Raw genomic sequence first — 13,929 nt, 5'->3', positions numbered from 1 at the left:
GCGTATTTTTGGACCCGGGAAATGTTGGCATGGCCACCTCGAGAGCACAGAAGTGTACGAAGAGTGAGAAGTTGGACGAGGCGCAGGCTTTGGCCAAGAGCTGCGCGGGGAGACCAGACTTCCTGCCTTGTGATGGACTCTCCATCTGCGCTACGCACAGCCACGGGAAGTGCTTCAAGCTGCACTGGTGCTGCCACTTGGGCTGGTGTCACTGTAAGTTTATTTTTTACACGGTTTAATAGCTGTCTGTGTCGCCAGATAACCTATCTCACTGCCACTCTGATGGCAAAGAAAATGCTGGTAGCCATGGCCATGTTGTGAATGCAGAAGCATCAGTTCTCTGTACTCACACTGTCGACTCCAAAGGACGAAATGTAGCTGATATTAACTCGATATTGATCAGCTATTTAGAAAAAGATATGATGTGACACATTATGAGGGGCTGTGTGGATTATGATGGAAGACTTTCTGCCCCGGAAATGTTATTTCATTTGTGATAAAACTTCCAAATAGATCTTAGAGTCAAGTCCAATTTTGTATTCATTGCCACATTTATCCTTGATCAGAGGCAACCCTCCTAATACACGCCCTTGTATGAATAGTTAATGTGGTCTAAACAATGGAGGCTGCAAAATTCAGAAGCAGGGAAATTTATATTTCAGGCTTATCAGGTTTGTTACAATTCCTCTGGTTTAGATTTTTACCTTCTTTTATTTTATTTTTGATATCCAGCACTAAGTATACAATATACTGTAGCTCCATTGAAATGGCAACATTATGTGTAAGTAATTCAGAAGAAGGGCACAGAAAAATAAAAGATAAATAAATAAAAACAAATTTGATTAAATTAGCCCTCCCTTACATGACTGTTTGTGGAGGTATTTGGGAAAAACGCATCACACATGAGTCATCACTTTCATTTCTGCTTTAAAGTCTTGTGATATTCTGTATATTTGTTATTGTCAGCAAACCCCATGAAAAGACCAAAGCCAGTCATGACTTATTCCTACTCACAAGTCTTACCTGTGTATCCAAATCCTAATAAATCGTTCTCCTCTGTGCCACAGACCATTTTAAACACATCAATTCTTAATTGTGATGAACAAGGGTGTTGTAGTTTATTCTGAGTCAATCCCACAAACACAGTTCAAGCGCATTATGTGCTCTCTAGAGCACCAAAGTGTGTATTAATCCACGGCTGAAAATAGTCCCCAACAAATGAATTATTTATTCCTTCTTTAGAAACATTTGTTAAAAACTACAGAGCCCAGCAGTGCTAGGAAATTATTTAGCCTTTTTTACAAATGGAACTATATATATATGTGTGTGACCCAAATTTTAGGCTTTACATCTTTCACAGGGAGGAATGGGCTTGGAGCTGAGTGCTAAAAAGGGATGTCAGAAAGTACTGGGAGATTAACTAACAAATTGGTGGTTTAGATCTTTTCGTGTTGTTAATTATAAGAAGCACATATCATTAGCACTATTCTGTAAAGTTGGCCACAAAATCATTGCATTATCAGACAAAGTCAAGCAGTCAGTCAAGCTCAGCAGCTGCTATTCTCCATTTACAGGCCAAGTATTTTATTATATTGCCTGGACTCAATAGTATTTCCCCAGCAGCAATATAATTGTTATTGGCTGTGGAATTGACTGTACTGGTAGTAGAGCACAGAGCTGCAGTTCTGATCAAACATGAGCAATTTTCTTTTCTCTTGTCGCTGGCATTTTCACCACCCATGTACTTCCGACACTTTCCCTCCGTTTGAACCTTTCTCGACCTGACACTTTGACACAGCTGCAGAATCACAATAGCTGTGCCGGAATCTGACAAGATGTCCTTCTCTTTGTGCTGCCCTAATTTATCCCATCTCTGGCTGACCTGAAAATCCTCAGATCAGAGTAAAACACAATCAACCGTCCACTCTGCACCAGTCAGTCAGGGCTTATAGTGTGCAACTGCACAAGTCACATTGTAATCTTTGCCATGTAATGATTGGATTTAGATGCCTGCCTCCATCCAGACTGAGCCAAGTTATTTGAAATATCTGATGTGGCATAAAAATGATGAAGTCTTTCCAGTGTCTATTAGGAGCCACATCCAGGATTTATCTCTCCCAGCAGAGCCTGTTTAGTGTTATATCATTTGTAAACATTTAGACTTGCTCCTCCTCTCTTTGAAATATTCATCAGTCTGTCTGAAAACGTGCTGCACCATGGACATGGAGCCCTTGGTCTTGATTATTTCATTCAGGCTCGTTATGGCATAGAAGGAAGATCGTCACCTTCACGTCTCTTTCCGCTGTAATTCACAGGTGCCCCTTCAGGACAGCCATGCGCCACAGTGAGAATAAACCAGCTTAGACTGCTGAATCAGGCAGCACCAGGGCTCCCAGTGAGAAAGCGATAGCAGCGTGCTTCTGCATGTTCTGCTTGGCTCACACCCTTCTCTCCAGCACTAACGCTGGATATTGTAACGCCCTTATCTCATCACGTTCTCATTTTGAACGTGCCTATGACTGTCGCCTGGAGTATAAACTTGTTCTGAAGCTGATAATTGTGCATTCACCACTGGGAGCCTTGCTAGACAGCCTTTTTAATTACATCTTTAATAGGTTTCCAGGCAAACAAACACAAAAGGTCACTGTGTAGTAAGACTTGGCTCAGCATTTATATTCTCAAACACAAATTATTTCTTTTATTTTACCTGTGGAGCAGGTTGGGATGATTACTGATGACTTAATTCCTGGTTTCTCCTATTTCCTCTGTGCCGTTGCAAACTTAACATCTTCAGGTTGTCTTTCTTTTAGTTTCTCGAGCCATCTTTGCTGGCTCTAGCAAGACATTTATGCAGCTGTTTTTATGGCCTTCCACTAGTTTACTCTTAGTTGTAGCTTTGTTTAAACCTTTGGCTGAGAAAATGGGGGAAAAACTGGAATTGGATGTAGGTGGAGGCGGTGTTCCCAGCTGGTGACAACATCAGTCCAAGCCTCTCATTAGCGGTAATTAGCTGTGTTTAGTGTCACCGCCAATATGTCATGTCTGATGAGAGCTTTTGCTCGCAGCAACACCGGAACCACCTGGTCTGAATATTTTTTCTCTCTCTTTATACTCCACTAACTGATTACAATTACCAGGCAGAGCAATGAATTACTCATTAAGAAAGTCTAAGGGAGTCTAATGAGTCCCGAACAGTCTTGTCAGTTTGCTCGTACTCTGTCAGATCCAATTTTGTACGTTAGAGCTTGTTTTTCGCTTGTATATACAAGAAAGTGTTTTTTTTTCTGTCAGACTTCCTCATCTCATCTGTCACACCACGCAGCTGTACATGGCAACTATTTCTAAAGGGAAATATGAAGACTTATTGGATAAAGCTCTCCACTATATTTATTGATTTAGTGACCGGTTCAAAAACCGACTGCAGTGCTGAGTCATTAAAAAGCTTCGCATATTATTAAAGGATCAATACGCTGTCAGCACAGGCCTGAGGGGATGTTTTGTGATTGATTTGAGAACCACAGCACTTCAGCCACTTTAACTGCTGGTCTGTCAATGTAGGAAACAGAGCAGCACCAAAAGTTTGAGAAGTTTTTGCCGTTTTAAAGGATTATTGCAGATTCTTTTCAAGTCTGTCTACTGTCCCATCATCGCAGCTCCACAAGGAAACACTGTCTGGGTAAAGTTAAAGAGGAAATTGTGTAATAAAACATTGCAACTTTGTATGATACCCATTTGATTTGGCTAACTCTGACTGCTGACGCCTCATATTAGCTGGAGGTGAACTTTTTTTTTTTTTCCAAAAAAATGTCATTCGTTGGAACTGATTTGAACACAACCCATGTAGTCTAGTTGTTGTTTCATTCATTACCTGGTGCCTCTGCTAACTCACTGTATTGACCAGCTATGGGGTGACTTGTGTTTTTTTGTTGTGGTAACAGCCTCACTTTAGTCCTTGATCTTTCCATGTGTGGTGTTGAATCCAAATGCTTCTTCTCAGTTGGTTTCATGGCATCGCATAATTACATCATCAGAGGAGCAAGCTAGCTTCCGCTGTTTTGCATTAATGAAATGAACAGCAATTTCCACAGGAAGACAATTTGACATGAAAATCACAGATGTAACATATTAAACCGAATGACGGCTGAATGCCATTTAGCTGCCGGATTTGTGCATGCTGGCTCAGTGTCACACTGTAGGTCTACTTGTACCCAAAGTCATCGCTAATGCTATTAGTACTATTAGTGCCACATGTGCTTTTCCTACCGTGACAAGTCAGAATGTATGTTGTTAAAAGGCCTAAACATAGTTAACTGATACTTTGGCCATGTGGGTTTTGTATTAGATTAGACTTGAAGAGATCTGAATATATTCTTTAAGGCCTTAAAGTTCACCATGCATTGGAAAAACAGTCCAGAAGGTTGCATTTTAACACTGTGGTGACAGACTACACAGTGGATTTGTAACTGGCTGTAAGTCAGGGAACAGGCCTGTGGAGGCAGGAAACAGGAAAGGAGTTTCACATGATGCTGGGTCAGGCCGTCCCATTCTCTGAAACCTGAAACTTGTGTTATTGCCCCGGCTGCAGCCCCTTTTTGTTGGACAGATTTAAACACAAAGCTCAGCGGATGTGTGAGCATACCGTATCCACTGGCCAAATGGGTGCAGCAGCTGTTGATAAATGATAACAATCTGCTAAAATAATAGTTTTTTTTTCAGCTGGTTTTGCCACCATGCTGCTTCGAACTAGTGTGTGAAGATCTGCTCAGTCTGCAGACACAGACTTCTGGCTTTACCTCAAACATACTAAACATCAAACTTGGGCGGGGGGTCGCTAATGACTCAGTCTCTACTGAGGCTTTGATATAAGCCGATATTTAAATGGCATAATCTGTGTGAGACAGTCAAGCCCATTCAATTTGACAACACGTTGAATTTGTCGACAGTAAACCTCAACCTCCCAAGTATTTTCCTCCCAGCTGCACTCTGTATAGTGACAGGAGAGCTGAAATTTGAAAGAGTGATGCTGAAGCTCTGTGAAAGAGAGTGAGAAACTGAAGGGCTACATGCTGCATTATTCAGAGAGACTATCTCTCTCTCTCTCTCTCTCTCCCTCCCTCTCTGTATGAAACCAGACTGTGCAGGCGTTGGCCAGCCACAGGCCCCGGAGAGAGCAGAGAAGGCACGCAAGATGGAGACAGGTGGGAGTAGAGGGGCTAGAGCTCCTCATATCTCCTCCACTGTACTCCCTCCTCTAGAGAGCCATCTGTAACTTCCCAGGAATGAGCTCATAGAGTTTCCCCACAGATGCACTTTTAAAACATCTCCTTGCTCCAACACTTACATGAAGCTAATTAATTCTCACACTGAAATAATTAAGTTAGTTTTGCGGTATTTCGCTGTCTCTGGGCACCTTTCTTTGCATGTTGAGTTCATCTCCAACTGGAAAAGTAGAGGAAAGAGTCACCTCCTCTGCTTTTAAACTGTAGATATGCTGAATTACATTTTTGCAATGAAGAGCTGTTGCTTCCATTTATGATGAACCCGGCAGCCTAATTTACATCTACTTAGTTGGAGCTCTCCTACATCTCCCAGAATGCCTTTCATCAGTCCCCAGTGAACTTGTTGCTTTCAGCCACATTTAATGATAATGTGATGAAAGGTTTTCCTGCTAAGAAAAAACACTAAGGAGTCATTCATCCTACTTAAAGTGCACATGCCCCGTGGCTGAATATTATTCTGGTCTGTTGAGGCTGCTGTCAGTGGAAAACACTGCACAGCTCGAAATGTCTCATGACACCACAAGACCAGTTATTTGTAGAAAAAAAGAAACACGCTAGAACAAAAAAGGACTAGAAATGTAAGACACACCACCAGTAACAGCTTTGTACCACTTTTAGATGGATTTGCTGTTTAATCCCTCATTAATAAAGAGCAAGTCTGGTGATATTCTACAGTGATGAGTTGATACTAGTATTTTCTGTGCTGCCAGTGTCTTAGGGAGCGTTGTCCTCTGTGCCACAGACCTCCATTGCTGCTAAAACACACACACACACACACTCTTTCAACATGTGACTTGTTCCTTCATTACCACAAACACAGGCACTGTAGTTTATTCGATCCCACACATGCCGTCCTAAATAGTCAGACTACTAAATGTGTATTAATCCATGAAAAATAGTCCCCCACAAATGCACCAAGTAACATTTCCTTAAGACCACAGTGTCCAGCTGTTTTAGGAAATGATTTGGCCCTTTTAAAAACTGAGCCACATATTTGTGACCCATTTTTAACGATTTACATCCTCACTAGAAACCAATGGGTGTCTGGATGAGTGCCACAGACATGGTAGGCAAGTCAAAAAGTGTTGAGAGATTAACTAATGCTTTGTTGCTGTTGGTCTAAATATGGGATTTGTTTACATAAAAATAGTGCCAGCCTCACATCTCATGCCATAAACTGGAAATAACGAAGCAAATGATAGATAGATAAATACACCTCAGTATGGAGACTGTAGAGGTTTTTTTCTGTCTTTGTGAGGACATCTGTCCTTTGTTAGTATGGAAATACAAACACACACACACACACACACACACACACAGAGGGCAGAGGGAGAGGTTACAGAGGCAGCTGAACAACTGACATTGTCATGCAAGGGCTCCAGCTCTGAACAACACAGGCGGGTAGAGTACGACTGAATATCAATAAAGCAGCATGGACAGTGTTCACTGGCTGTCAGTTAGAGTTTGTATTTTTCTCAGTGAACAATCTGAACAGTAAAGCGACACGGAAATCACAGCGCTACAATAGCTCGTCTGCTCAGCTTTGTCGAGACTTTTAATGACTCACAATGTAAAACGAAAGGTTACATTTACATCCATCAATACTTACCCAAACAGCACATATGTAATGTGCTGAATGCATTTTGTCTCTTACAAGACATTTTCAAAGTCGCTTGTAAAATGGTTTTAAATTGGGCATCATTTCGATCCTTGTTTGCTAGATTGCAGTTGTTCTTTTTCACTGCTAATGTTGCTGCTGTTAGCATAAAAACATTTCTTCATGGCGCTACTAGTGGTCAGAAACTCCAGCAAGTACTTGTAAATGCTTGTAGTCAAATTATGTGAAAAGACGTCACCCCGTTATGGCTGAAATTACATTATATTTATAATGAAGTTTTTTTCATTATATATCAAGCTGCCAGTTATTTTGCCAATTAATCTATGAATCATATTGTTCATAGAATTGTTAGAAATGCCTGTTTCTTAGAGCCCAGGATGCCAAGGTCTTGTTTTGTCCGGTCAACAGTTCAAATTCCAAAGTTTCATTTGCTTTCATTTTAAACCCTTAAAATCCTCATATCTGAAAGGGTAAAACCCACAAATGTTTTGGCATTTTTCCTTAATAAATGACTAAAACAATTATTTGTTTATCAAAATAGTTGCCAGTTAATTTTCTGTCAATCAACCAATCGTCGCAGTTCTACATGTCATTAATAGAGACTGAAGTATCTCAAGATATTTACGGTAAAGTTGTGTTTTGCTTTGCACGTAAAGATTGTCCTCTTTTTCTTTTTGCCGGATTAAGTGACATTAATCTCACACACAACGCAGCCCCCCCCCCCTCGTCTGCAGCTGAGGGAAACAGTGATATTTCTTACTTAGTGTAGACGCCGTGTAAACCAACAGACAGACGATGTTCCGTCTTTGCAGCTGCAGTGGAGAACCAGTGTTGGTGCAATCTTAGCTCCATATGTCTGCCTGTTTAGTTGTCCCCGTATGCATCTGTCTGCCCCCAGTTTTGCTCGTGGTATTTCAAACTCCAGATGGATGAATGCAATTAGATGTAATATGCTAAAAACTAAATGTCAACACATTGCCTTCTACAGCTTTAGCTCTCATTTGTTGCCGCTATCTTGTCTGCCTGAATGGGCTCGTCTCAGTCTGAACATGGACCATTGAGTTTCTCTCATTAAACAGAGGGCGGCTACTGTTCCCCCTTTTTGTCTGTAGCAACATCAGCTCCTGTGTTTTGTGTTAGCTACGGACATCAAGCCTCAGTCTCAGTCTCTCTTTGTTTTCGCTGTTTCCACATGTGTGGTTGATGCAGTTCTGTGTCCTTTAATGGTCAAGTGAATTTACTTTACTGTTCTTGCGGGGAAAAAGTTGATTTAGTTCATCTAAATATCTTTTGTGTGATGCAAAAATGGATCATCAGCATTACAAACCCACTTTGTCCCTTCAGCAATGCAAAATAGAGCCACTTCCCTACTTTGAAGTAGTTTGATGTTTTCAGTGTAACCTGGGAAAAGACTTTGATTGAATGGGACCCCCAGACAGTAAAACAAAAGACAAGGACACAGAGTGAGAGGAAGTGATGCGTAGGCCTGTCATCCTCTGTAGTTTCTTTCCCTCCTGGGAGCCAGTTAAACACACATCTGAGCCTCACTATTCAGGCAGCACGGCTCAGAGTTGGAGGCAGTGGGCTGCAAACAATGAGTAACATTTGGGAGCAGTCATTTTGCACAATCATCACCAGTGCGTGAGTTGCAAAAATGGGAGGCATAATATGAATGGAGGGCGTTTGTAATTTGTATTTAAATATGGCCACTTTCCAGAACAAATGCATGGCCTTTATCTCACAGAGGATTTATGTGAGAGTGTACAGTATATTACACTCTTCTGATCCATTGTGGCAATAATCCAGATGTAAATCAGCCCCATTTCGCAATTTTTGAGCTGAAAACGTTGTTGTCTGGCCATAATCTCGTATGTTATTTCATCATTTTTTAATTAAGTCTTGCATCAGTGTCTGAGGGTCAAATATAGCATATGATTGCTGCACTGCTCTGGCTGACAGGAAATTTAAACCGTGTTACTCTCTGACTGCAGCTACATCTCAGATGGTGGTGGAGAGGCAGGTATTTCTGCCTTTGGCAGCATGAACTGTTTTGTGATGTGAAAATTGCTACAGTCTGCAAGAAAGGACAGATGATGACACAATTCACTTGTGCCTCCCAACCCACGTTTTGGCATCTTCAGAAACTGTGTAGTTGGTCGAGATTGACAGAAGCATGTTTATACACTATGATTATTACTAATTTGTTGCTCTGCTCATTATATGCCATCAAAAATATGTCATCAAATATGTGTTTATATTTGTCTGCAGGAGGAAATCCTACAATATGTAAATGTGTAAATCCTAAAATATGTTCTTTTTGGGCCATATGTACATTTAATATATGCCAAGAAATAAAAGAACAATTACTGCAGAGACATAGGATAATAAGTTGTAATATTTTTGTTTCACTGATTCTTTTCAAAACAAAGCTTACTTACATGAATTGCAGAGTGCATATACATGCTGTTATTGGGATACCTGCCAAATGTTTCCACATGATTTGTATTTATTTACTATTTATTTAAAGCTGCATTTACTGTTGCTATTTTGGGGCAGTGGAAATTATCTGTAAACACAACACAGTTGTGACGGATTATTTGTTTATTCATTTTGTCATTAGAGTACACCTGCCTATCACGATCATGTTTCATTTATTATTATGTTTTATTCCCATATAACTCCTTCTGTATTCCTATATAACTTCTGCACTATTTTATGTTTGTAATTTCTACTTTTAGTGACATGTTTTTCTTTTCATACATATCTTTTTAGTGCTGTTTGGGCAGAGGTTGAGATTTAAGAATTTCGTTGCGATTGCCTGCTTCTTTTCGTGTATATCACAAATATCTTAAACCTAAAAATACTGACATATTATCACCTTTAAAGTTAGTCCGGTGAGCTATTAAAATTGTTTAAATGTTTCACTGACACAGTCATTCATTTGAAGTCGTGTTTTTGTGAATGTTTCTGATGAATGTGAGAAATTCAATATTTATTCTTCTTTTAGCAAATGCTCCGTATGTTGACTGACATACTTTGTCTGTCTGCTGTTTGGTGCTGAGCAGGTAGTGTGTAGTGGATTAATCAGAGGCTTTACCCTGAAATCAGCTGACTGCTGTCCCTGAAAATGACACTCATGAGAGTTGTGAGAGTGAACTAAACAGTAAAGGTGTGAATGGAAAACTCAAACTAATGAGCTGAAAGAAGCTACAATGCTGAGAAGAACTGATGAAACTTCACCTAAAAGAAACCAAAAAAATGATTTGTTATTCTCCCCAAACTGCCATTTTGTCATCATGTAACATCTAAAAAATGAAAATAATTTTCTCTCTTTTTTCTCTCTCATTTTTCTCCCCCTTTAGGCAAGTACGTGTACCAGCCCATGACCAATGTGTGCCAGCTGCCCAGCACAGCCGTGCCACCTGCTGGGACAGAGTACAGTAACACCATGGACCTGTCCGTCTCTCTGGCTGAGCGCTTCCTGAAGCTCGCCCCCTGCTTCCAGTCCCCGCCTCACCTGGAGTCACCCAAATACTGCGTCATCGCGGATCTGTTTGTGGACGACTACATTGTCAAACGCATTAACGGAAAAATGTGCTATGTGCAGCGCCCTCCGCCGCCCTTACCAGAACCACCTCGTCCTCCTACGCCTCCCCCACTTGCTCCCGCTCCACCTCAGATGCCCCAAAATCCCACTCAGCCTCGGAAACCAGTGAAGCCCACGCCGCCTACCCAATACGCACCTGCACCCGCACCTGCACCCGCACCCGCACCTGTGCAGCCAGTCCAGTACAGTGAACACAAACACCCCTCCCCCGTGGATAAGATAAAAGGCCCCAAAATGGACCACTGCTCCTCTCCGTCCAGCTCTGAGGACTCCGGCATCAACGCACTGGGTCTGCACTACCTGGAGTCCTGCGAGGAGGAGAGTGAGGAGGAGGAGGAGGACGACGAGCTGAGCACAGATGGGAACTCCAGCCCCGGCAGCCTCTGGGACCAGGACGACTGTTCTCTGCTCTCCCCCTCCAAGTCTATGATAGAGATCATCGAAAAGATCGAAACAACTGTGTAACTGACACAACATCGACAAGGACACCAGCTGTGAGGGAGTGTGATCTACAGAGCAGCATCGTATTATTGAGAATAATTCCTGCAGGTGGCCGAGGACTGTACGACTGCACTCACACACAGCCTCTCCTCTGCCCACATCCCCAGCATGGAGTGAATTTCTTATGAAAGTACAGGAGAGAGAAGAAGCACAGGAATATCAAGCACATGCACAGTGGACCAAATAGACCTCTTTAACATGGTAATTATATGTGAAGTAGTAGTGAAGGAATCTATAGTAGGTGCACTTGAGTAAGAGAAAAAGTGAGACTTCTCTTTAGGTACATATTACTGGAGCTAAATTATGAAACAAAGGTGGTATTAGTAGGTTTTGTGATGATAATGAGCACTTAGGAATAGTGTTCTCCAGTCGCCAGTCTGGCAGTCAGACTGTAATTCAACATTCAAGTGGCAGGTGAGCATGCCATTTCTTGTTCTCTGGTCAATGGCTCCACCCACAGCTATTAGTGATTCTGACACTTCAGCAAAATAAGTGCAAGGCCAGCTACCTCTCATAGGCCTAAAGCACATCAGCTTTTTACCCGTTAATTACTCAGCTCCGAGCTGCAGGGACACACCTGCTTTTATCACGTTAATGAAAAAAAATTCTGGCCCACAATTTGTCTGCACTTTACTCACACCAACACAAGCAGTAGGTAGGTAGGTAGGGGTCAGTGTTCGACAATCAAGGATTACACAGAAGCACATTCCTATATTGTACCTGCCGGCGAGGACCAAGGATACTCTTATCACTTCTAAAACCATTGATCAGACATTAACATATTGTTCTGACCATCTTCTCTGGTCAAGTTGTACTGAACTGCAGTGCTTTTTAAGATTAAATGGGACGTTAAGCACAACGTGACTTGTATCGACCTCTATTAGCAGCCAGGAAATTAAATAGCAAGATTACACGGCTTTGGTGAATGCCTGATTCTGATTGGTTAATTACGGCAAACTATGGTATGTCATGTCTGTGCAGAAGACTGTTGCTATGGACACAATTCTGATAGCACAAGCAATAAAATCAGTTTCAAGTCCATAAAATCAATATTGACATTAATTCCAATTATTGATTTCTTTTGTACAAAGCCGTGTAATAAGTGGGATAAAGTACCGGCTCGATTTACATTATCCCTTACTTGACGTTTCCCCAGCAGAAGCGTGAAGTAGAAGTCACGTTGTCACAGCAGAAACTAGTAGACCCCTAGTCAAGAGGGAATATATCTAATATATATATACATATAAACTTATTTAATAATAAACTGTATTTCTTTTGCTTTCTGGGCTTGGCGGTGAAATGTGTTGTGATGCCAGCTGAAACAGGAGTGTGGAAAAGGTTTGCAGGCTTGGCTAAACTAATATGTCACAGTTATTTTATGGTATGGGGCAGAAAAATGTCACAAAATGCACCTAAAAAGGAGATGACAGTAGGACGCTGAATAGGTGTTGTGATGTTGCGATGGACATGATGCTATAAGAAATGCACTCAGATATTACATCTGTGAGACAGTCCCTTATTAATCAGTCAGTAAAATGAAGATGGGCTGGATCTTTTCATTTCTATATTGTTTGAAGAGTTATTTCCTGGAGAGTTGTCTGCAAAAATCACTTAAATAGTCACAAACATGTATTGCTACAATGCTACACTAGATGTAAAAAATCATTTTGCATGACTGCATTCATTTGCAGAAGTTCCCCATGTCAAAAAACAATTAAAGTTTTCAACGAGGAGACAAATCTGTTATTCAAATAAAATGTTTTTTATTCAGGGGCAGCCCTTGACATTACACTGAACACAGTCCCTCTTAATGCAGTTTAAAACATGTCATTTGTTCTTATTATTGTTATATTATTTTCATATGAATAAATCTTAATGAAACTCTTTTTTTTCTCCTATGGTTTGTCTTTTGTAGCCAGTGGCTTGAAAAGTGTGGGCACTTTTCTTTAAATCCTCTTTTGAAAAGGAAACTCAAACTTCCTCCACCCGACACACAGATGACTAATGCTCCACAGCGATTGGGTGGAATAGCAAAGTAAAGCGAGAGATACACTAAAATTGAGTCATTGCATTAGCTTTGGTTGTTTGTCTCCTCTGAAATGGCTTTAGGAATGTTCTTTGTTTTCGTTTCCCACATTCCCTCCTTTGTAAGCCTTACTGTCTTAAACTGTGCAGGCATAGAAACATTAACAATAAAGCAACAGAAGAATAAAGATGAGGGAGTGGAGGTTGAAGAACCTGAACCTCAGTCTTAATTTTGCATACAATGATGGTGGGAGAAATGCAATGCAGGTTAGTGTGAAGCCACTCCGCCCCTGACCCCAAATCCCCATTGATCCACACCAGTGATCGAGGCAGAATCCCGCCAAGTCCTCTGGGTCTCAGTCCCAGACACTCTTCCTCTTCTTCTCCACACTTTGTCTAGCAGCTGATTTTATGAGAGACTATGCAAGTGCTTTTCTCACCTTGACTTTCGAGCCCAGATTGATTTCTCCACGCTTCTCTTTTCCCCCTGCATTGTATCTATCGATTAACTGTGTTTCGCTTGTGCAGAGAGAAAACCAAAGGGTGGGATGAAATGCTAATCAGTTTATATAAATGTACATTCATTGTTCTGCTCAGTGGTGAAGAGGAGGAGTGTGCAACTGACTGCTGGAGAGCCTGAATGGCAATGCAGAGTGGGAGAGGAGAAGAGGAAGGGGAGAGAAAAGTGGAGGGAGTGCAGCGCCAGGCAGAGGAGAGGAAGCTCAATTAAAAGGATGATGATGCAAGCACATGTAAAGTCTTTGGACGGACTGCGAGTGCATGTGCAGCCACACGGGGTTCCGTGTAGTTCAACATATTTAAATAATTTCAGAGCTTTTCAAGCTACAGACAGATTTCATAAAGAGATAGATTGCTGTTACTGTTAATCCCTCGCAGCA

The 13,929-nt window shown here is 41.4% G+C and overlaps 1 protein-coding gene across 1 annotated transcript; it reads left to right on the top strand.

The window, feature by feature from the left end:
• Positions 1–12,891, top strand: LOC139208331 (UPF0524 protein C3orf70 homolog B). Its single transcript, XM_070837974.1, has 2 exons — positions 1–213; positions 10,260–12,891. The coding sequence occupies exons 1-2, from the start codon at positions 30–32 to the stop codon at positions 10,967–10,969; spliced, it is 894 nt and encodes a 297-aa protein (XP_070694075.1). The 5' UTR covers positions 1–29; the 3' UTR covers positions 10,970–12,891.
• Positions 12,892–13,929: the final 1,038 nt, after the last annotated feature.

The sequence above is a fragment of the Pempheris klunzingeri genome, chromosome 10 (genome assembly GCF_042242105.1).
Source record: "Pempheris klunzingeri isolate RE-2024b chromosome 10, fPemKlu1.hap1, whole genome shotgun sequence".
In the NCBI taxonomy this organism is placed as follows: domain Eukaryota; kingdom Metazoa; phylum Chordata; class Actinopteri; order Acropomatiformes; family Pempheridae; genus Pempheris; species Pempheris klunzingeri.
Note: the sequence above shows the minus strand (reverse complement) of the source record. Positions and strands in the feature narration are given on the sequence as shown.